The 23,593-nt window shown below is 51.7% G+C and overlaps 1 protein-coding gene across 1 annotated transcript in view; it reads right to left on the bottom strand.

Annotated features, from left to right (window-relative positions):
* The window catches only part of LOC137323069 (nectin-3-like), a 140,286-nt gene that overhangs the window by 25,358 nt on the left and 91,335 nt on the right, over nucleotides 1-23,593 (bottom strand). The window contains exon 8 of the mRNA XM_067986470.1: nucleotides 4,428-4,499. Coding sequence (XP_067842571.1) covers nucleotides 4,428-4,499 — 72 coding nt within the window. The remainder of the gene's footprint in view (nucleotides 1-4,427; nucleotides 4,500-23,593) is intronic.

The following is a 23,593-nucleotide window of genomic DNA, read 5'->3' as shown; positions in this document are numbered from 1 at the left end:
CATTTTTCACTAATTCACGATTTCAATCCCGGGGAGCCGGGATTCCCAGGTCTTCTGTTTTACGCCTCGTGAAAGGAGGCGAGAAGGCCCGAGACTAACAGGTAGGTGCCTAGAAAAGCACAGCTTGCAGGCCCGGAGGAGCAGCAGTGCATCCCCCAGGTCCAACAAGCCTACCTTAACCAACCCCCACCCCCGATCGCGGATCCCCAACCCCGATCCTCCCTCTCCGATCCCCGATCCCAATCCTCCAACCCCGATCCTCGATCCTGATCCTCCCCCTCCGATCCCTTGACCCCGATCCTCCCCCTCCGATCCCTTGACCCCGATCCTCCCCCTCCGATCCCCCAAACTCGATCCTCCCCCTCCAAATCACCGACCCCGATCCCCCCCCTCCAACCCCGATCCCGATCCTCCAACCCCCGAACCTCCCCCTCAACGATCGCAGACCCCCGCGATGACCCCGGATCCCACCACCCCCCCGTGACTGACCCCCGATCTCATCCCCCATGACTCACGACCCCTGTGCCCACCTATGCCCACCCGTGCACCTCTCCCCATCCATGCAAACAAAGACTTACCTGCAAACTTATCTGAAGACGTCCTGTCCCTGGCTGGTCTCCCGTCCGACTGAGACCAGCCTGTCAATCAGTTGGTCAGTTGGACGGGAAACCGACAAAAAAAAATAAAAGACGTCCTTATGTCAAAATTGTTAGGACGTCTGGGAAACCCGTACTAATGGGTTTCCGACCTCAAATTGACCCCCCCGCCCCCTTCCCGGCTCCGTTTTAAAATTGAGCCCTGTGCCTCTATTAATAAAGCCCAGGATCCCATAAGCTTTTTTAACAGCCTTCTCAACTTGTCCTGCCACGTTCAAAGATTTGTGGATGTGCACTCCCAGGTCTCCCCGTTCCTGCACCCCCTTTAAAATTGTACCATTTAATTTATATTGCCTCTCCTCATTCTTCCTACCAAAATGCATCACTGCGTAAATTTCATCTGCCAAGTGTCTGCCCATTTCACCAGTCTGTCTATGTCCTCCTGAAGTCTATTACTTCACATTGTTTACTACATTTCCGAGTTTTGTGTTATGTGCAAACTTTGAAATTATACCCTATATTCCCAAGTCCAGGTCATTAATATATATCAAAAAAAGGTCCTAATACTGACCCCTGAGGAACACCACTGTGTACTTCCCTCCGGTCTGAAAGACAACCATTATTTCAAAAACTTGGAGATGTAGCAAACAGTGAGGAGGGTAGTAGCAGACTTTAGGAGGACATAGACAGACTGGTGAAATGGGCACCAAGTATGCATTTTGGAAAGGAGATTGAAGAGACGCAATATAAATTAAATGGTACATTCTGAAGGGCGTGCAGGAATAGAGACCTGGAGGTTCACATACACAAACCTTTGCCGGTAGCAGGACAAGTTGATAAGGCGTTTAGAAAAGCAAATGGGATCCTGGGCTTTATAAATAGAGGCATAGAGTACAAAAGGAAGGAAATTATGCTAAACCTCTATAAATCACTGGTTAGGCCTCAGCTGGAGTATTGTGTACAAATCTGGGCACCACACTTTAGGACGAATGTCAAGATCTTGGAGGGGGTGCAGAGGAGATTTGCTAGAATGGTATCAGCTATGAGGGACATTAGTTATGTGGAGAGACTGGAGAAGCTGGGACTGTTCTCCTTAGTGCGGAGAAGGTTAAGGGGAGATTTAATAGAAGTGTTCAAAATTATGAACAGTTTTGATAGAGTAGATAGGGAGAAATTTTTTACTTAGAATCACATAAATGTACAGCACAGAAACAGGCCATTCGGCCCAACTGGTCCATTTATGTTTATGTTCCACACGAGCCATTTCCCACTCCGCCTCATCTAACCCCATCAGCATAACCTCCAATTCCTTTCTCCCTCATCCAGCTTCCCCAGTTTCCACTGGCAGGAGGGTCAGTAGCCTGAGGACACAGATTTAAGATAATTGGCAAAATAATCAGGAAGAAAATTAGGAGAATTTTTTACGCATAGCGTTGTTATGATCTGGAATGCATTACCTGAAAGGATGGAGGAAGCAGATTCAATAATAACTTCCAAAAGGGAACTGGATATGTACTTGAAAAGGAAATATTTGCTGGGCTATGGGAAAGCGCAGGGGACTGGGATAAATTGGATAGCTCTTTCAAAGAGCCGTCATAGGCATGATGGGCCGAATGGCCTCCTTCTGTGCTCTGTGATTCTAAGATTCTTCAACAGGTTAACATCAAAGACTGTCCACTTTGACGTACCATCCATCCTGTGCCCTCTCTCTAAGTGAGACTGCAAGTTAATATCAAATTAGGGACAGTTTTATGCTGTGGGTTGATATCAACTACAAACTGGATTGAGATTACCCAAACTCATTTCACACTGGAAACTTTCCATTAATGATTTGGGGGTGGGAATAGAATTTAAAAATGTAACATTTAATTATTTTTCTAAAACTGGACTGCATATGGACAGATTTTCCTCTTTCGTGCTTTGGAGTAAAGCATCTCCTGGGCACAGCAGGTAGAGAGAGAAACTGGGCGGGGAGGACCGTGTGCCTGTAACGCAACCCACCCAATTTCTTTTTAGCTTATAATGTTCATTAAATTAATCAAATAACATCAATGTACAAACTGTTGGTAAAAAGGAAATTAATAATAAACTTGCTGAACAACATATTAATGCATCAGTAGCTGTACAATTGCTTTTTACTGTAATGCGCTGAGAATACAGGTGGCAGTGCTCGAATCTGCTTTGAATGCTGCAGTTTCTTGTTAACAGTATGGAGGCCTTCTAGTTCCCATAGACATGCCACACAGCCATGTGACCCAGAAGCGCTTTGAGTGCAGCCCGTAACCCTTTAGCAGCATTATAGGACCAGGGCAGCTTATAGCCCCACAGGCATGGTCAACATCTAACTCACAATGGAGCAGGTACCAGTACGACACTGGCCCCAATATGTGCGAGTGTCTAGGCACAGGCATATAAGAGCAAATGATTAGCAAAAGCCTTCTATTCTATATTGGTTCCTTTACCCTTCCTCCCGGTTATAGATTCAATTCATATGGTAGGCCTGATCCGGCATCCTGGCACTTGGCATGGGCCACATTCAGCAGAAGTTATTTGGACACATTGGGGTACAAATTAGTATGTGTTTTGCCCATTTTTTGGGTGTAAAATGAGCGCAACGTATACCTATTTCTGGGCGTGAATTTCTGCGCCTAATCTGCGCGGCGGCATACTGAATCCCATTTGTACAAAAACATATTGGTCCTCACTATTTTTAGGCGTACCTACCAGATGCCTGAAATTAATGTTGGATTAATTTAAATATGCAAAGAATGGTCCTGCGCTTGTTTTAGGACCCTTCTGTAAAATGCGTGAAAAACAAGGTGGAGCATGTGCTGTGCAAGCTCAGACTAGTTTTTCCAGTTCTACAGCGGCCTAAACAGTGGTCCTTAAAGGGAATGCTGGAGGCCGCTGAAGAAATGGTAGGGGAAGTTTTTTTCACTTCTCCTTCTGTTGACCGTGGAGGAGCAGGAGTGCTCCTCCCAGCTCCACAGCACTACTATGAGCCACTGTCAGCCAGTATTCAGCCCTCTTGCATCTCACTCCTCCATGTATTGGAGCTTGTGATGTAAAATCAGGGCATGCAGCTACCTGCGTGCAGTGAGAATCCTCAGTCTCCATCCCCCTTGTTCCCCATTTTCCCATCAGTGGAAACAATCTTTCAGTTTACCCACAGTAAGGTCCCCAAGTTTCACTCACCTCTTTACTGGCTGCTCCTGTCTTGGCGTGGCTCCCACTCACCACGTAGTTGCTGCTGCTTCTGGCTTTGCAGGAAATGCTGGTCCCCTCACCCACCCCATCCCACTCCATTCTCCAGTCCCCCCTCTCCCCACTGCCCGAGCTCCAATCGCCCTGATGCCCAGTCCCCCTTTCCTCCTCTTCCTGAGACCCCATCTCCGAACTCCAGTCCCTGTGACCCTTTCCCCAACCCCCAGTCCCAAACTCTCCCCACCCCGAACTCCGATCTTCTGACTCTCCCACCGAGTCCTGATCTCTCGACTTCCCCACCAAGTCCCGGTCACCCAACTCCAATCTCCTGCTCCCTGATCTGTTCATAGAATTTTACAGCACAGAAACAGGCCATTCGGCCTAACTAGTCTATGCTGGTGTTATGCTCCACATAAGCCCCCTCCCACCTTACTTCATCTCACCCTATCAACAAATCACATTTCCAGCTCAGCCCCGCACTTTACCTGCTTTCCCTGTCATCCAGGGGCCAATTTTCTGTGCCAACAGGGAGGTGACGTCATGGAGCGGGGTGGAGGGGGCGCTGCTGTTATTGATATTTGGACGGATCTGGGGCAGAATTAATGGGCTCTGTTTTCAGTGAGATACCTGCTCTTGTCTGCTCTGTAGTCGATTTGACTGAAGCTCAGTTTCATCTTCCTCCACTTGTCTTTCATCCACCTGTGGGTAAATGGAGTTAAGATGCAGATCAGCCATTATTTATTTGAATGGTGGAACAGGCTCAAGGGGCTGAATGGCTTACTCTTGCTCCTATGAACCCTTCCTAAGTTCCAGTCAGGACCAAGTATAGAGGGCCCTGAACACAGTCCCAAGTAAATGTTACACCCTTGTTCAAAAAAGGGTGTAAGGATAAACCCAGCAGCTATAGGCCAGTCAGTTCAACCTCAGTGGTGGGGAAACTTTTAGAAACGATAATCCGGGACAGAATTAACAGTCACTTGGACGAGGGTAGATTGATTAGGGAAAGCCAGCACGGATTTGTTAAAGGCAAATTGGGTTTAACTAACCTGACAGAGTTTTTTGAAGAGGTAACAGACACGGTAGATGACAGCAATGCAGTTGATGTGATGTATATGGACTTGTCAAAAGGCGTTTCATAAAGTGCCGCATGGTAGGCTTATCATCAAGATTGTGGACCATGGAATAAAGAGGGCAGTCGCAACATGGATACAGAATTGGCTAAGGGACAGGAAACAGAGAGTAATGGTGAACGGTTGTTTTTCGGACTGGATGGAGGTATACAGTGGTTTTCCCCAGGGGTCAGTGCTGGGACCACTGCTTTTCTTGATATATATTAATGACTTGGACTTGGGTGTACAGGGCACAATTTCAGAATTTGCAGATGACACAAAACTTGGAAGGGTAGTAAACAATGAGGATAGTGACAGACTTCAAGAGGATATAGACAGGCTGGTGGCATGGGCAGACACGTGGCAGATGAAATTTAACGCAGAAAAATGCAAAATGATACATTTTGGTAGGAAGAATGAGGAGAGGCAATATAAACTAGAGGGCACAACTCTAAAAGGGGTACAGGAACAGAGATATCTGGGGGTATATGTGCACAAATCGTTGAAGGTGGCAAGGCAGGTTGAGAAAGCAGTTAAAAAAGCATATGGGACCCTGGGCTTTATAAATAGAGGCATAGAGTACAAAAGTATGGAAGTCATGATGAACCATTATAAAACAGTGTATCGGCCACAACTGGAGTATTGTGTCCAGTTCTGGGCACCGCACTTCAGGAAAGATGTGAAGGCCTTACAGAGGGTTCAGAAGAGATTTACTTGAATGATTCCAGGGATGAGGGACTTCAGTTGCGTGGATAGACTGGAGAAGCTGGGATTGTTCTCCTTGGAACAGAGACGGTTGCGAGGAGATTTGATAGAAGTGTTCAAAATCATGAAGGGTCTAGACAGAGTAAATAGAGAGAAACTGTTCCCACTGGCGGAAGGGTCAAGGACCAGGGGACATAGATTTAAGGTGATTGGCAAAGGTGACATGAGGAAAAACTTTTTTACACAGCGAGTGGTTAGGATCTGGAATGCACTGCCTGAGGGGGTGGTGGAGGCAGATTCAATCATGGCCTTCAAAAGGGAACTACAGGGATAGGGCGGGGGAGTGGGACTAGCTGGATTGCTCTTGCAGAGAGCCGGCACAGGCTTGATGGCCGAATGGCCTCCATCTGTGCTGTAACCATTTTATGATTCTAGAAGCCAATATAGAGGTCCCTGAGCAAAGTCAGGAGCTAGTATAGAGGGCCCTGAGCACACTTAATTGGAGGATGGCCAATTTCAGTGGGTTGGGAACGGACCTGGCCCAGGTAAATTGGAATCGAACAATGGGCGGCCTTTAAAGAAGTGGTGGTTCAGGTACAATCTAGGTACATTCCCATGAGGAGGACAGGTAGGACAACCAAAGCCAGAGCTCCCTGCATGATGAAGGAGATAGAGAGTAAGATGAAGCTGAAAAAGGAAACGTATAAGAGATGACAGGTTGATAATATAAGTGAGAACCAGGCTGAATATTGAAAGTGCAGAGAAATGAAAAAGGAAGTAAGAGGGGCAAAGAGAGAGTATGAGAATAGACAGGCGGCCAACATAAAAGGGAATCCAAAAGTCTTCTATTGGCATATAAATAGTAAACGGGTAGTAAGAGGAGGGCTGCAGCCGATTAGGGATCAAAAAAGGAAATCTATGGATGGAGGAAGTGGACATAGCTGAGGTACTAAATGAGAACTTTGCCATCTGTCTTTCCCAAGGAAGAAAATGCTGCCAAAGTCACAGTTAAAGAGGAGGTAGTTGAGTTGCTGGATAGGCTAAAAATTGATAAAGAGGAGGTACTAGAAAGGCTAGCTGTACTTAAAATAGATGTCACCCGGTTCGGATGGGATGCATCCTAGGTTGCTGAGGGAAGTAAGGGTGGAAACTGCAGAGGTGCTGGCAATAATCTTCCAATCCTCCTTAGATATGGCGGGTGGTGCCTGAGGACTGGAGAATTGCAAATGTTGCACCCTTGTTCAAAAAAGGGTGTAAGGATAAACCCAGGCCAGTCAATTTAACCTCGGTGCTGCGGAAGCTTTTAGAAACGATATTCCAGGACAAAATGGCACGGAGTGAATGGGCCGAATGGCCCCCTTGTGAGCTGTAACTTTTCTATGATTTCTATGAAAATTAATAGTCATTTGGACGAGTGTGGATTAATAAAGGAAAGCGTGCACTGATTTGTTAAAGGCAAATTACGTTTATTAAACTTAATTGAATTTTTTGATGAGGTAACATGAGGTCAAACATCTTAGATTAAATATAACAAATATACAAATACGTCACAAGTGTTAATATTTGTCAAGCTCAAAATGCTTGCTACTTCAATGAATAGCAGGCAACCAAAGCCACTCACTGATGAGGGCAATGTTGTTGATGTTGTGTATATGTCATTTCAAAAGGCGTTTGATAAAGTGCCACATAATAGGCTTGTCAGCAAAATTGAAGCCCATAAAAGGGGTGGCAGCATGGATATGAAATTGGCTAAGTTACAGGAAGCAGAGAGTAGTGGTGAACGATTGATTTTTGGACTGGAGGAAGGTTTACAGTGCTGTTAGAACCATAGAAAAGATAGTGCACAGAAGGGAGCCATTCGGCCCATCGTGTCCGCGCCAGCTCGAAGAACAACCAGGTGCCCATTCTAATCCCAAATTCCAGCATCCGGTCTGTAGCCCTGCAGCTTACAGCACTTTAGGTGCAGGTCCAGGTACTTTTTAAAAGAGTTGAGGGTCCCTGCCTCTACCACCAATTCGGGCAGCGAATTCCATACACCCACCACCCTCTGGGTAAAAAAGTTTTTCCTCATGTCCCCTCTAACCCTTCCGCCAATCAACTTAAATCTATGTACTCTAGTTCTTGAACTCTCCGCTAGGAGAAACAGGTACTTCCTGTCCACTCTATCTAGGCCCCTCATAATTTTGTACACCTCAATCAAGTCTACCCTCAGCCTCCTCTGCTCCAAGGAAAACAACCCCAGCCTATCCAATCTCTCCTCGTAGCTGCAATTTTCAAGCCCTGGCAACATTCTTGTAAATCTTCTCTGCACTCTCTCCAGAGCAATTACGTCCTTCCTGTAATGTGGTGACCAGAACTGCACACAATACTCCAACTGTGGCCTTACCAGCGTTTTATACAGTTCCATCATTACATCCCTGCTTTTGTATTCTATACCTTGGCTAATAACGGAGGGCATTCCGTATGCCTTCTTCACAACCTTATCTACCTGTACTGCCACTTTCAGGGACCTGTGCACATGCACTCCAAGGTCTTTCACTTCCTCTACCCCTCTCAATATATTCCCGTTTACTGCGTGTTTCCTTTTACTGTTTGCCCTCCCTAAGTGCATTACCTCACACTTCTCCCGGTTGAACTCCATTTGCCACTTTTCCGCCCACTCCACCAACCCATTGATATCTTCTTGGAGTCTACAGCCATCCTCTTCACTATCAACTACACAGCCAATTTTTGTGTCATCTGCAAATTTGCCAATCATGCCCCCTACATTCAAGTCCAAATCATTAATATATACCACAAACAGCAAGGGACCCAACACTGAGCCCTGGGGCACACCACTGGAAATGGATTTCCATTTACAAAGGCATCCATCGACTTTTACCCTTTGTTTCCTGTTACTGAGCCAATTTTGGATCCAATTCGCCACATTTCCCTGTGTCCCAGGGGCTTTTACCTTTCTAACCAGTCTGCCATGTGGGACCTTGTCAAATGCCTCACTAAAATCCATGTGTTCCCCAGGGGTCGGTACGAGGACCACTGCTTTTTATGATATATATTAATGACTTGGACGTGGGTGTACAGAGCACAATTTCAAAATCTGCAGATGACACAAAACTTGGATGTGTAGCAAACAGTGAGGACGATAGTAATAAACTTCAAGAGGACACAGACAGCCTGGTGGAATGGGCCGACACGTGGCAGATGAAATTGAACACACAGAAGTGCGAATTAATACATTTTGCCAGGGAGAATGAGGAGAGGCAACATAAATTAAATGGTACAATTCTAAAGGGGGTGCAGGAACAGAGTCCTAGGGGTACACGTGCACAAGTCTTTGAAGGTGGGAGGACAGGTTGAGAAAGCGGTTGAAAAAGCATACAGCATCCTGGGCTTTATAAACAGGCATAGAGTACAAAAGCAAGGAAGTTATGTTGAATCTTTTATAAAACACTGGTTCGGCCACAACTGGAGTATTGTGTCCAATTCTGGGCACCGCACTTTAGGAAAGATGTGAAGGCCGGAGAGAGGGTGCAGAAAAGATTTACTGGAATGGTTCCAGAGATGAGGGACTTCAGTTATGTGGATAGACTGGAGAAGCTGGGGTTGTTCTTAAAGGAGCAGAGAAGGTCAAGAGGAGATTTGATGGAAGTGTTCAAAATCATGAAGGGTTTAGATAAAGTGAATAAAGAGAAACTGTTCCTATTAGCGGAAGGGTCGAGAACTGGAGGACACAGGTTTAAAGTAATTGGCAAAAGAACCAAAGGCGACATGAGGAAAAACTTTTTTACGCAGCAAGTAGTTATGATCTGGAATGTGCTGACTAAAAGGGTGGTGGAAGCAGATTCAATCATGGCTTTCAAAAAGAAACTGGATAAATACTTGAAGAGAAAAAATGTGCAGGGCTACGAGGAACGAGTGGGGGAATGGTACTCACTGGATTGCTCTTACAAAGAGCCGGCATGGGTTCGATGGGCCGAATGGCTTCCTTCTGTACAGTAACCATTCTATGATTGTATGATTCTATGCATAGAGGGACCTGAGCACAGTCAGCTAATCTAGAGGGTCCTGAGCACAGTCAACTAATCTAGAGGGTCCTGAGCACAGTCAGCTAATCGAGAGGGTCCTGAGCACAGTCAGCTAATCGAGAGGGCCCTAAGCAGAGTCAGCGAATCTGGAGGGCCCTGAGCAGAGTCAGCGAATCTGGAGGGTCCTGAGCACAGTCAGCTAATCTAGAGGGTCCTGAGCACAGTCAACTAATCTAGAGGGTCCTGAGCACAGTCAACTAATCTAGAGGGTCCTGAGCACAGTCAGCTAATCTAGAGGGTCCTGAGCACAGTCAGCGAATCTGGAGGGCCCTGAGCAGAGTCAGCGAATCTGGAGGGTCCTGAGCACAGTCAGCTAGTATAAAGGGCCCTGAGCATAGTCAGCTAGTATAGAGGGCCCTGAGCACAGTCAGCTAATCGAGAGGGTCCTGAGCACAGTCAACTAATCGAGAGGGTCCTGAGCACAGTCAGCTAATCGAGAGGGTCCTGAGCACAGTCAGCTAATCTAGAGGGTCCTGAGCACAGTCAGCTAGCATAGAGGGCCCTGAGCACTTAGCTAGTATAGAGGGCCCTGAGCACAGTCAGCTAGCATAGAGGGTCCTGAGCACAGTCAGCTAATCTGGAGGGCCCTGAGCACAGTCAGCTAGTATAGAGGGCCCTGAGCACAGTCAGCTAATCTGGAGGGCCCTGAGCACAGTCAGCTAGTATAGAGGGCCCTGAGCACAGTCAGCTAATCTGGAGGGCCCTGAGCACAGTCAGCTAGTATAGAGGGCCCTGAGCACAGTCAGCTAATCTGGAGGGCCCCGAGCACAGTCAGCTGGTATAGAGGGCCCTGAGCACAGTCAGCTGGTATAGAGGGCCCCGAGCACAGTCAGCTGGTATAGAGGGCCCCGAGCACAGTCAGCTGGTATAGAGGGCCCCGAGCACAGTCAGCTGGTATAGAGGGCCCCGAGCACAGTCAGCTGGTATAGAGGGCCCCGAGCACAGTCAGCTGGTATAGAGGGCCCCGAGCACAGTCAGCTGGTATAGAGGGCCCCGAGCACAGTCAGCTCGTATAGAGGGCCCCGAGCACAGTCAGCTCGTATAGAGGGCCCCGAGCACAGTCAGCTCGTATAGAGGGCCCCGAGCACAGTCAGCTAGTCTGGAGGGCCCTGAGCACAGTCAGCTAGTAGAGAGGGCCCCGAGCACAGTCAGCTAGTATAGAGGGCCCCGAGCACAGTCAGCTAGTATAGAGGGCCCTGAGCAGAGTCAGCTGGTATAGAGGGCCCTGAGCACAGTCAGCTAGTATAGAGGGCCCCGAGCACAGTCAGCTAGTATAGAGGGCCCCGAGCACAGTCAGCTAGTATAGAGGGCCCTGAGCAGAGTCAGCTGGTATAGAGGGCCCTGAGCACAGTCAGCTGGTATAGAGGGCCCTGAGCACAGTCAGCTAATCTGGAGGGCCCCGAGCACAGTCAGCTAATCTGGAGGGCCCCGAGCACAGTCAGCTAATCTGGAGGGCCCTGAGCACAGTCAGCTGGTATAGAGGGCCCTGAGCACAGTCAGCTAATCTGGAGGGCCCTGAGCACAGTCAGCTAATCTGGAGGGCCCCGAGCACAGTCAGCTGGTATAGAGGGCCCCGAGCACAGTCAGCTAATCTGGAGGGCCCCGAGCACAGTCAGCTGGTATAGAGGGCCCTGAGCACAGTCAGCTCGTATAGAGGGCCCCGAGCACAGTCAGCTAATCTGGAGGGCCCCGAGCACAGTCAGCTGGTATAGAGGGCCCTGAGCACAGTCAGCTGGTATAGAGGGCCCCGAGCACAGTCAGCTGGTATAGAGGGCCCCGAGCACAGTCAGCTGGTATAGAGGGCCCTGAGCACAGTCAGCTAGTATAGAGGGCCCTGAGCACAGTCAGCTAATCTGGAGGGCCCCGAGCACAGTCAGCTCGTATAGAGGGCCCCGAGCACAGTCAGCTAATCTGGAGGGCCCCGAGCACAGTCAGCTGGTATAGAGGGCCCCGAGCACAGTCAGCTGGGAGAGAGGGCCCCGAGCACAGTCAGCTCATATAGAGGGCCCTGAGCACAGTCAGCTGGTATAGAGGGCCCCGAGCACAGTCAGCTAATCTGGAGGGCCCCGAGCACAGTCAGCTAATCTGGAGGGTCCTGAGCACAGTCAGCTAATCTGGAGGGCCCCGAGCACAGTCAGCTAATCTGGAGGGCCCCGAGCACAGTCAGCTAATCTGGAGGGTCCTGAGCACAGTCAGCTAATCTGGAGGGCCCTGAGCACAGTCAGCTAATCTGGAGGGTCCTGAGCACAGTCAGCTAATCTGGAGGGCCCTGAGCACAGTCAGCTGGTATAGAGGGCCCTGAGCACAGTCAGCTAGTACAGAGGGCCCCGAGCACAGTCAGCTCATATAGAGGGCCCCGAGCACAGTCAGCTCATATAGAGGGCCCCGAGCACAGTCAGCTGGTATAGAGGGCCCCGAGCACAGTCAGCTGGTATAGAGGGCCCCGAGCACAGTCAGCTAGTATAGAGGGCCCCGAGCACAGTCAGCTAGTATAGAGGGCCCTGAGCACAGTCAGCTAATCTAGAGGGCCCTGAGCACAGTCAGCTAATCTGGAGGGCCCCGAGCACAGTCAGCTGGTATAGAGGGCCCCGAGCACAGTCAGCTAGTATAGAGGGCCCCGAGCACAGTCAGCTGGTATAGAGGGCCCCGAGCACAGTCAGCTAGTATAGAGGGCCCCGAGCACAGTCAGCTAGTATAGAGGGCCCCGAGCACAGTCAGCTGGTATAGAGGGCCCCGAGCACAGTCAGCTAGTATAGAGGGCCCCGAGCACAGTCAGCTAGTATAGAGGGCCCCGAGCACAGTCAGCTAGTATAGAGGGCCCTGAGCACAGTCAGCTAATCTAGAGGGCCCTGAGCACAGTCAGCTAATCTGGAGGGCCCCGAGCACAGTCAGCTGGTATAGAGGGCCCTGAGCACAGTCAGCTGGTATAGAGGGCCCTGAGCACAGTCAGCTAGTATAGAGGGCCCTGAGCACAGTCAGCTGGTATAGAGGGCCCCGAGCACAGTCAGCTGGTATAGAGGGCCCCGAGCACAGTCAGCTAATCTGGAGGGCCCCGAGCACAGTCAGCTGGTATAGAGGGCCCTGAGCACAGTCAGCTGGTATAGAGGGCCCTGAGCACAGTCAGCTGGTATAGAGGGCCCCGAGCACAGTCAGCTGGTATAGAGGGCCCTGAGCACAGTCAGCTGGTATAGAGGGCCCCGAGCACAGTCAGCTGGTATAGAGGGCCCTGAGCACAGTCAGCTCATATAGAGGGCCCCGAGCACAGTCAGCTAATCTGGAGGGCCCCGAGCACAGTCAGCTAATCTGGAGGGTCCTGAGCACAGTCAGCTAATCTGGAGGGCCCCGAGCACAGTCAGCTAATCTGGAGGGCCCTGAGCACAGTCAGCTAATCTGGAGGGTCCTGAGCACAGTCAGCTAATCTGGAGGGCCCTGAGCACAGTCAGCTGGTATAGAGGGCCCTGAGCACAGTCAGCTAGTACAGAGGGCCCCGAGCACAGTCAGCTCATATAGAGGGCCCCGAGCACAGTCAGCTCATATAGAGGGCCCCGAGCACAGTCAGCTGGTATAGAGGGCCCCGAGCACAGTCAGCTGGTATAGAGGGCCCCGAGCACAGTCAGCTGGTATAGAGGGCCCCGAGCACAGTCAGCTGGTATAGAGGGCCCCGAGCACAGTCAGCTGGTATAGAGGGCCCCGAGCACAGTCAGCTGGTATAGAGGGCCCCGAGCACAGTCAGCTGGTATAGAGGGCCCCGAGCACAGTCAGCTGGTATAGAGGGCCCCGAGCACAGTCAGCTGGTATAGAGGGCCCCGAGCACAGTCAGCTGGTATAGAGGGCCCCGAGCACAGTCAGCTGGTATAGAGGGCCCCGAGCACAGTCAGCTGGTATAGAGGGCCCCGAGCACAGTCAGCTGGTATAGAGGGCCCCGAGCACAGTCAGCTGGTATAGAGGGCCCCGAGCACAGTCAGCTGGTATAGAGGGCCCCGAGCACAGTCAGCTGGTATAGAGGGCCCCGAGCACAGTCAGCTAGTCTGGAGGGCCCCGAGCAGAGTCAGCTAGTATAGAGGGCCCCGAGCACAGTCAGCTAATCTGGAGGGCCCCGAGCAGAGTCAGCTAGTATAGAGGGCCCTGAGCACAGTCAGCTGGTATAGAGGGCCCCGAGCACAGTCAGCTAGTATAGAGGGCCCCGAGCACAGTCAGCGAGTATAGAGGGCCCCGAGCACAGTCAGCTAGTATCGAGGGCCCCGAGCAGAGTCAGCTAGTATAGAGGGCCCCGAGCACAGTCAGCTAGTATAGAGGGCCCCGAGCACAGTCAGCTAGTCTGGAGGGCCCCGAGCAGAGTCAGCTAGTATAGAGGGCCCTGAGCACAGTCAGCTAGTATAGAGGGCCCCGAGCACAGTCAGCGAGTATAGAGGGCCCCGAGCACAGTCAGCCAGTATCGAGGGCCCCGAGCACAGTCAGCTAGTATCGAGGGCCCCGAGCACAGTCAGCTAGTATAGAGGGCCCTGAGCACAGTCAGCTAGTATAGAGGGCCCCGAGCACAGTCAGCCAATCTGGAGGGTCCTGAGCACAGTCAGCTAATCTGGAGGGCCCTGAGCACAGTCAGCGAATCTGGAGGGCCCTGAGCACAGTCAGCTGGTATAGAGGGCCCCGAGCACAGTCAGCTAATCTGGAGGGCCCCGAGCACAGTCAGCTGGTATAGAGGGCCCCGAGCACAGTCAGCTGGTATAGAGGGCCCCGAGCACAGTCAGCTAGTATAGAGGGCCCCGAGCACAGTCAGCTGGTACAGAGGGCCCCGAGCACAGTCAGCTGGTACAGAGGGCCCCGAGCACAGTCAGCGAGTATAGAGGGCCCTGAGCACAGTCAGCTAGTCGAGAGGGCCCCGAGCACAGTCAGCTAGTATAGAGGGCCCCGAGCACAGTCAGCTAGTATAGAGGGCCCCGAGCAGAGTCAGCTGGTATAGAGGGCCCTGAGCACAGTCAGCTAATCTCGAGGGCCCTGAGCACAGTCAGCTAATCTGGAGGGCCCTGAGCACAGTCAGCTAATCTGGAGGGCCCTGAGCACAGTCAGCTGGTATAGAGGGCCCCGAGCACAGTCAGCTAGTATAGAGGGCCCTGAGCACAGTCAGCTAATCTGGAGGGCCCCGAGCACAGTCAGCTGGTATAGAGGGCCCCGAGCACAGTCAGCTGGTATAGAGGGCCCTGAGCACAGTCAGCTGGTATAGAGGGCCCCGAGCACAGTCAGCTAATCTGGAGGGCCCCGAGCACAGTCAGCTGGTATAGAGGGCCCCGAGCACAGTCAGCTGGTATAGAGGGCCCCGAGCACAGTCAGCTAGTATAGAGGGCCCCGAGCACAGTCAGCTCATATAGAGGGCCCCGAGCACAGTCAGCTCATATAGAGGGCCCCGAGCACAGTCAGCTAATCTGGAGGGCCCCGAGCACAGTCAGCTAATCTGGAGGGTCCTGAGCACAGTCAGCTAATCTGGAGGGCCCTGAGCACAGTCAGCTGGTATAGAGGGCCCCGAGCACAGTCAGCTGGTATAGAGGGCCCTGAGCACAGTCAGCTGGTATAGAGGGCCCCGAGCACAGTCAGCTGGTATAGAGGGCCCCGAGCACAGTCAGCTGGTATAGAGGGCCCCGAGCACAGTCAGCTCGTATAGAGGGCCCCGAGCACAGTCAGCTCGTATAGAGGGCCCCGAGCACAGTCAGCTCGTATAGAGGGCCCCGAGCACAGTCAGCTGGTATAGAGGGCCCCGAGCACAGTCAGCTCGTATAGAGGGCCCCGAGCACAGTCAGCTGGTATAGAGGGCCCTGAGCACAGTCAGCTGGTATAGAGGGCCCCGAGCACAGTCAGCTCGTATAGAGGGCCCCGAGCACAGTCAGCTGGTATAGAGGGCCCCGAGCACAGTCAGCTCGTATAGAGGGCCCCGAGCACAGTCAGCTGGTATAGAGGGCCCCGAGCACAGTCAGCTCGTATAGAGGGCCCCGAGCACAGTCAGCTCGTATAGAGGGCCCTGAGCACAGTCAGCTAGTATAGAGGGCCCCGAGCACAGTCAGCTAGTATAGAGGGCCCCGAGCACAGTCAGCTGGTATAGAGGGCCCTGAGCACAGTCAGCTAGTATAGAGGGCCCTGAGCACAGTCAGCTAATCTAGAGGGCCCTGAGCACAGTCAGCTAATCTGGAGGGCCCTGAGCACAGTCAGCTAGTATAGAGGGCCCTGAGCACAGTCAGCTAATCTGGAGGGCCCCGAGCACAGTCAGCTGGTATAGAGGGCCCCGAGCACAGTCAGCTCGTATAGAGGGCCCCGAGCACAGTCAGCTCGTATAGAGGGCCCCGAGCACAGTCAGCTAGTATAGAGGGCCCCGAGCACAGTCAGCTAGTATAGAGGGCCCTGAGCACAGTCAGCTAATCTAGAGGGCCCTGAGCACAGTCAGCTAATCTGGAGGGCCCTGAGCACAGTCAGCTAGTATAGAGGGCCCTGAGCACAGTCAGCTAATCTGGAGGGCCCCGAGCACAGTCAGCTGGTATAGAGGGCCCCGAGCACAGTCAGCTAATCTGGAGGGCCCCGAGCACAGTCAGCTGGTATAGAGGGCCCCGAGCACAGTCAGCTGGTATAGAGGGCCCCGAGCACAGTCAGCTCATATAGAGGGCCCCGAGCACAGTCAGCTCATATAGAGGGCCCCGAGCACAGTCAGCTAATCTGGAGGGCCCCGAGCACAGTCAGCTAATCTGGAGGGTCCTGAGCACAGTCAGCTAATCTGGAGGGCCCTGAGCACAGTCAGCTAATCTGGAGGGTCCTGAGCACAGTCAGCTAATCTGGAGGGCCCTGAGCACAGTCAGCTAGTATAGAGGGCCCTGAGCACAGTCAGCTGGTATAGAGGGCCCTGAGCACAGTCAGCTAGTACAGAGGGCCCCGAGCACAGTCAGCTCATATAGAGGGCCCCGAGCACAGTCAGCTGGTATAGAGGGCCCCGAGCACAGTCAGCTGGTATAGAGGGCCCTGAGCACAGTCAGCTGGTATAGAGGGCCCCGAGCACAGTCAGCTGGTATAGAGGGCCCTGAGCACAGTCAGCTGGTATAGAGGGCCCCGAGCACAGTCAGCTGGTATAGAGGGCCCCGAGCACAGTCAGCTGGTATAGAGGGCCCCGAGCACAGTCAGCTGGTATAGAGGGCCCCGAGCACAGTCAGCTAGTCTGGAGGGCCCCGAGCAGAGTCAGCTAGTATAGAGGGCCCCGAGCACAGTCAGCTAGTATAGAGGGCCCCGAGCACAGTCAGCGAGTATAGAGGGCCCCGAGCACAGTCAGCTAGTATCGAGGGCCCCGAGCAGAGTCAGCTAGTATAGAGGGCCCCGAGCACAGTCAGCTAATCTGGAGGGCCCCGAGCACAGTCAGCTAGTCTGGAGGGCCCCGAGCAGAGTCAGCTAGTATAGAGGGCCCCGAGCACAGTCAGCTAGTATAGAGGGCCCCGAGCACAGTCAGCGAGTATAGAGGGCCCCGAGCACAGTCAGCTAGTATCGAGGGCCCCGAGCACAGTCAGCTAGTATAGAGGGCCCCGAGCACAGTCAGCTAGTATAGAGGGCCCTGAGCACAGTCAGCTAGTATAGAGGGCCCCGAGCACAGTCAGCCAATCTGGAGGGTCCTGAGCACAGTCAGCTAATCTGGAGGGCCCTGAGCACAGTCAGCGAATCTGGAGGGCCCTGAGCACAGTCAGCTGGTATAGAGGGCCCCGAGCACAGTCAGCTAATCTGGAGGGCCCTGAGCACAGTCAGCTGGTATAGAGGGCCCCGAGCACAGTCAGCTAGTATAGAGGGTCCTGAGCACAGTCAGCTAATCTGGAGGGCCCTGAGCAGAGTCAGCTAGTATGGAGGGTCCTGAGCACAGTCAGCTAGTATCGAGGGTCCTGAGCAGAGTCAGCTCGAATGGAGGGTCCTGAGCAGAGTCAGCTGGTATGGAGGGCCCTGAGCACAGTCAGCTAGTATAGAGGGCCCTGAGCACAGTCAGCTAGTATAGAGGGCCCTGAGCACAGTCAGCTCGCATGGAGGGCCCTGAGCACAGTCAGCTCGTATAGAGGGCCCCGAGCACAGTCAGCTCGTATGGAGGGCCCTGAGCACAGTCAGCTAGTATAGAGGGCCCTGAGCACAGTCAGCTCGTATAGAGGGCCCCGAGCACAGTCAGCTCGTCTGGAGGGCCCCGAGCACAGTCAGCTCGTATAGAGGGCCCCGAGCACAGTCAGCTCGTCTGGAGGGCCCCGAGCACAGTCAGCTCGTCTGGAGGGCCCTGAGCAGAGTCAGCTAGTATGGAGGGCCCCGAGCACAGTCAGCTCGTCTGGAGGGCCCTGAGCAGCCAGCTGGTATAGAGGATCCTGAGCATAGTCATAAGAACATAAGAAATCGGAGCAGGAGTAGGCCATACGGCCCCTCGAGCCTGCTCCACCATTCAATAAGATCAAGGCTGATCTTCAACCTCAACTCCATATTCCTGCCTGATCCCCATATCCCTTGATTTCCTTTGAGTGCAAAAATCTATTGATCTCAGCCATGATACTCAACGACTGAGCATCTACAGCCCTCTGAGGTAGAGAATTCTAAAGATTCACGACCCTGAGTGAAGAAATTTCTCCTCATCTCAGTCCTAAATGGCCGACCCCTTATCCTAAGGCTATGCCCCTTCGTTCTGGACTGACCAGCCAGGGGAAACAACCTCTCAGCATCTAACCTGTCAAGCCCTCTCTGAATCTATATGTTTCAATGAGATCACCTCTCATTCTTCTAAACTCCAGAGAGTATAGCCCATTCTACTCAATCTCTCCTCATAAGACAACCCTCTCATCCCAGCAAACAATCCAGTGAACCATCATTGCACCGTCTCTAAGGCAGGTATAGAATCATAGAATCATAGAAGTTACAACATGGAAACAGGCCCTTCGGCCCAACATGTCCATGTCGCCCAGTTTATACCACTAAGCTAGTCCCAATTGCCTGCACTTGGCCCATATCCCTCCATACCCATCTTACCCATGTAACTGTCCAAATGCTTTTTAAAAGACAAAATTGTACCCGCCTCTACTACTGCCTCTGGCAGCTCGTTCCAGACACTCACCACCCTTTGAGTGAAAAAATTGCCCCTCTGGACCCTTTTGTATCTCTCCCCTCTCACCTTAAATCTATGCCCCCTCGTTATAGACTCCCCTACCTTTGGGAAAAGATTTTGACTATCTACCTTATCTATGCCCCTCATTATTTTATAGACTTCGATAAGATCACCCCTTAACCTCCTGCTCTCCAGGGAAAAAAGTCCCAGTCTGTCTAACCTCTCCCTGTAAGTCAAACCATCAAGTCCCGGTAGCATCCTAGTAAATCTTTTCTGCACTCTTTCTAGTTTAATAATATCCTTTCTGTAATAGGGTGACCAGAACTGTACACAGTACTCCAAGTGTGGCCTCACCAATGCCCTGTACAACTTCAACAAGACATCCCAACTCCTGCATTCAATGTTCTGACCAATGAAACCAAGCATGCTGAATGCCTTCTTCACTACCCTATCCACCTGTGACTCCACTTTCAAGGAGCTATGAATCTGTACTCCCAGATCTCTTTGTTCTATAACTCTCCCCAACGCCCTACCATTAACGGAGTATGTCCTGGCCCGATTCGATCTACCAAAATGCATCACCTCACATTTATCTAAATTAAACTCCATCTGCCATTCATCGGCCCACTGGCCCAATTTATCAAGATCCCGTTGCAATCCTAGATAACCTTCTTCACTGTCCACAATGCCTCCAATCTTGGTGTCATCTGCAAACTTACTAACCATGCCTCCTAAATTCTCATCCAAATCATTAATATAAATAACAAATAACAGCGGACCCAGCACCGATCCCTGAGGCACACCGCTGGACACAGGCATCCAGTTTGAAAAACAACCCTCCACAACCACCCTCTGTCTTCTGTCGTCCAGCCAATTTTGTATCCAATTGGCTACCTCACCTTGGATCCCATGAGATTTAACCTTATGTAACAACCTACCATGCGGTACCTTGTCAAATGCTTTGCTGAAGTCCATGTAGACCACGTCTACTGCACAGCCCTCATCTATCTTCTTGGTTACCCCTTCAAAAAACTCAATCAAATTCGTGAGACATGATTTTCCTCTCACAAAACCATGCTGACTGTTCCTAATTAGTCCCTGCCTCTCCAAATGCCTGTAGATCCTGTCCCTCAGAATACCCTCTAACAACTTACCCACTACAGATGTCAGGCTCACTGGTCTGTAATTCCCAGGCTTTTCCTTGCCGCCCTTCTTAAACAAAGGCACAACATTTGCTACCCTCCAATCTTCAGGCACCTCACCTGTAGCGGTGGATGATTCAAATATCTCTGCTAGGGGACCCGCAATTTCCTCCCTAACCTCCCATAACGTCCTGGGATACATTTCATCAGGTCCCGGAGATTTATCTACCTTGATGCGCGTTAAGACTTCCAGCACCTCCCTCTCTGTAATATGTACACTCCTCAAGACATCACTATTTATTTCCCCAAGTTCCCTAACATCCATGCCTTTCTCAACCGTAAATACCGATGTGAAATATTCATTCAGGATCTCACCCATCTCTTGTGGTTCCGCACATAGATGACCTTGTTGATCCTTAATAGGCCCTACTCTCTCCCTAGTTACCCTTTTGCCCTTTATGTATTTGTAGAAGCTCTTTGGATTCACCTTTGCCTGATCTGCCAAAGCAATCTCATATCCCCTTTTTGCCCTCCTGATTTCTCTCTTAACTCTACTCCGGCAATCTCTATACTCTTCAAGGGATCCACTTGATCCCAGCTGCCTATGCATGTCATATGCCTCCTTCTTCTTTTTGACTAGTGCCTCAATCTCCCGAGACTGGGGTAAAGGGGGCTCAGAAGAGATGGCGTCTGGGAAATGGGGGCTTGGGGAGATGTGGAGACTGAGAAATGGGGACTCGAGGAGAGAAGGAAACTAGGGGATCGAGCCTTGGGAGAGATGGAGAATGGGGAATAGGGAGCGGCTGGAGGAGACATGGAGACTGGGAATGGGGGATCGGGACAGAGATTGGGAAAAGGGGGCTCGGGGAGAGATGGAGACTGAGGAATGGAGACTCTGCAGAGATAGCGACTGGGGAATGTGGGCTGGGGGTGAGATGGAGACTGGGGAAAGGGGGCTCGGGGAGAGATTAGCGGCTGGGGAGAAATGGAGACTGGGGACAGGAGAGATGGAGACTGGGGAATGAGGACTTGGGGAGAAATGGAGACCAAGGAATGGAACTTCGGGAGAAATGGTGACTGGGGAATAGGGGCTCAGGGAGAGATGGCGACTGGGGAATGGGGGTTCAGGGGGAGAGATGGAGAATGGGGAATGGGGCCTCGGGGCAAGATGGAGAAGGTGAAAAGGGGGCTCGGGAAGAGAGATTGGGATTGGAGAATGGAAGCTTGGGAAGAAATGGGAAATGGGGCCTTGGGGAGAGATGGAGACTGGGCAATGGGAACTTGGGGATAGAGATGCAGACTGGGGAATGGGGGCTTAGGGAGAAATGGTGAATGGGGGCTCAGAGAGAGATGGGAATGATGGCTCGGGGAGAGATGGATACTGTGGATTCAGGGCTGGGGGAGAGATGGATACCAGGGAATAGGGGCTTGGGGAGAAATGGCGACTGGGGAACAGCGGAGAGGTGGAGACTGTGGAATGTGAGCTCGGGGAGAGATTGGGGAATGGGGGCTCAGGGAAAGATGGAGACTGGGGAATGGGGGGAGAGGTGGAGACTGGGGAATGGGGGCTCGGGGGGATTGGTGCAGACTGGGGAATGGGGGCTCGGGGAGAGATGGAGACTTCAAGGCTGGTGGAATGGGTGGACATGTGGCAGATGTAATTTAACGCAGAAAAATGCGAAGTGATACATTTTAGTAGGAAGAACGAGGAGAGGCAATATAAACTTCACCACCGGCACACCGTGGCTGCAGTGTGTACCATCCACAGGATGCGCTGCAGCAACTCGCCGAGGCTTTTTCGACAACACCTCCAAACCCGCGACCTCTACCACCTAGAAGGACAAGGGCAGCAGGCACATGGGAACAACACCACCTGCACATTCCCCTCAAAGTCACACACCATCCTGACTTGGAAATATATCGCCGTTCCTTCATCGTCGCTGGGTCACAATCCTGGAACTCCCTACCTGACAGCACTGTGGGAGAACCTTCACCACACGGACTGCAGCGGTTCAAGAAGGTGGCTCACAACCACCTTCTCAAGGGCAATTAGGGATGAGCAATAAATGCCGGCCTCGCCAGCGACGCCCACATCCCATGAACGAATTTTAAAAAATTAGAGGGCACAATTCTAAAAGGGGTACAGCAACAGAGAGATCTGGGGGTATATGTACACAAATCGTTGAAAGTGGCAGAGCAGGTTGAGAAAGCGGTTAAAAAAGCATACAGGATCCTGGACTATATAAATAGAAGCATAGCGTAGAAAAGCAAGGCAGTCATGATGAGCCTTTATAAAACACTGGTTCAACCACAACTGCAGTATTGTGTCCAGTTCTGGGCACCGCACTTCAGGAAAGATGTGAAAGCCTTAGAGAGGGTGCAGAACAGATTAGAATGATTCCAGGGATGAGTGACTTTAATTACATGGATAGACTGGAGAAGCTGGGGTTGTTCTCCCTGGAACAGAGAAGGTTGAGAGGAGATTTGATAGAGGTATTTAAAATCATTATGGGTCGAGAAAGAATAGACCGTTCCCATTGGCAGAAGGGTCAAGAATCAGAGGACATAGATTTAAGGTGATTGGCAAAAGAACCAAAGGTGACATGAGGAAAAACTTTTTTACGCAGTGAGTGGTTAGGATCTGGAATGCACTGCCCGAGGGGGTGGTGGAGGCAGATTCAATAGTGGCTTTCAAAAGGGAACTGGATGAGTACTTGAAAGGAAAAAATTTGCAAGGTTACAGGGATAGGGCGGGGGAGTGGGACTAGCTGGATTGCTCTTGCATAGACCGGCACAGAGTTGATGGGCTGAATGGCCTCCTTCCGTGCTGTAACCTTTCTATGATTTTATGATTCTATGAATGGGGGATCAGGGAGAGAAGGAGAATGGTGGCTTAGGGAGAGATGGAGATTCCAGAATGGGGAAAAAATGGAGAGTGGGGAATGGGGGCTCGGGTGGAGTGATGGATACTGGGGAATGGGGACTCAGGAAAGGATGGGGAATGGAGGCTCGGGGAGAAATGGAGACTGGGGAATGGGAGCGCCGGAGAGAGAGATGCAGACTGAGGTAAGGGGGGCTCGGAAGAGATGGCGACTGGGAAATGGGGAGAGATGGAGACTGGGGAATGGGGACATAGGAGAGATGGAGCTTGGGGAATCAGAGAAAGATGGAGACTGGGGAATTAAAGTTCGGGGGGAGAGATCAAGACTGGGCAATGGTGGCTCGAGGAGAGATGGAGACTGGGGAATGGGACCTCAGAGAGATTGGGACTGGAGAATGGGTGCTCAGGGAGAAATAGAAAATGGGGGCACGGGGCGAGATGGAGACTGGGGAATGGGGCCTTGGGGAGAGATGGTGACTGAAGAATGGGGGCACGGAAGAGAGATAGGGATTGGGGAATGGGGGCTGGGAGAGAGATGGCGATTGAGGAATGGGGACTTGGGGAATGGGGGCTCGGGACGGGTGGAGCCGAGGGAATGGAGGACAGATGGAGACTGGGAATGGGAATTCAGGGAGAGATGCAGACTGGGGAATGGGGGCTTAGGGAGAGATAGGGAACGGAGGCTCAGGGAGAGATGGAGACTGGGGAATTGGGGCTCGTGGTGAGATGGATATTCGGGAAACAAAACTCAGGGAGAGTTGACAACTGGGGAAGGGGGGGAAGAGA

Source organism: Heptranchias perlo, chromosome 6 (genome assembly GCF_035084215.1).
Source record: "Heptranchias perlo isolate sHepPer1 chromosome 6, sHepPer1.hap1, whole genome shotgun sequence".
Taxonomy (NCBI): domain Eukaryota; kingdom Metazoa; phylum Chordata; class Chondrichthyes; order Hexanchiformes; family Hexanchidae; genus Heptranchias; species Heptranchias perlo.
Note: the sequence above shows the minus strand (reverse complement) of the source record. Positions and strands in the feature narration are given on the sequence as shown.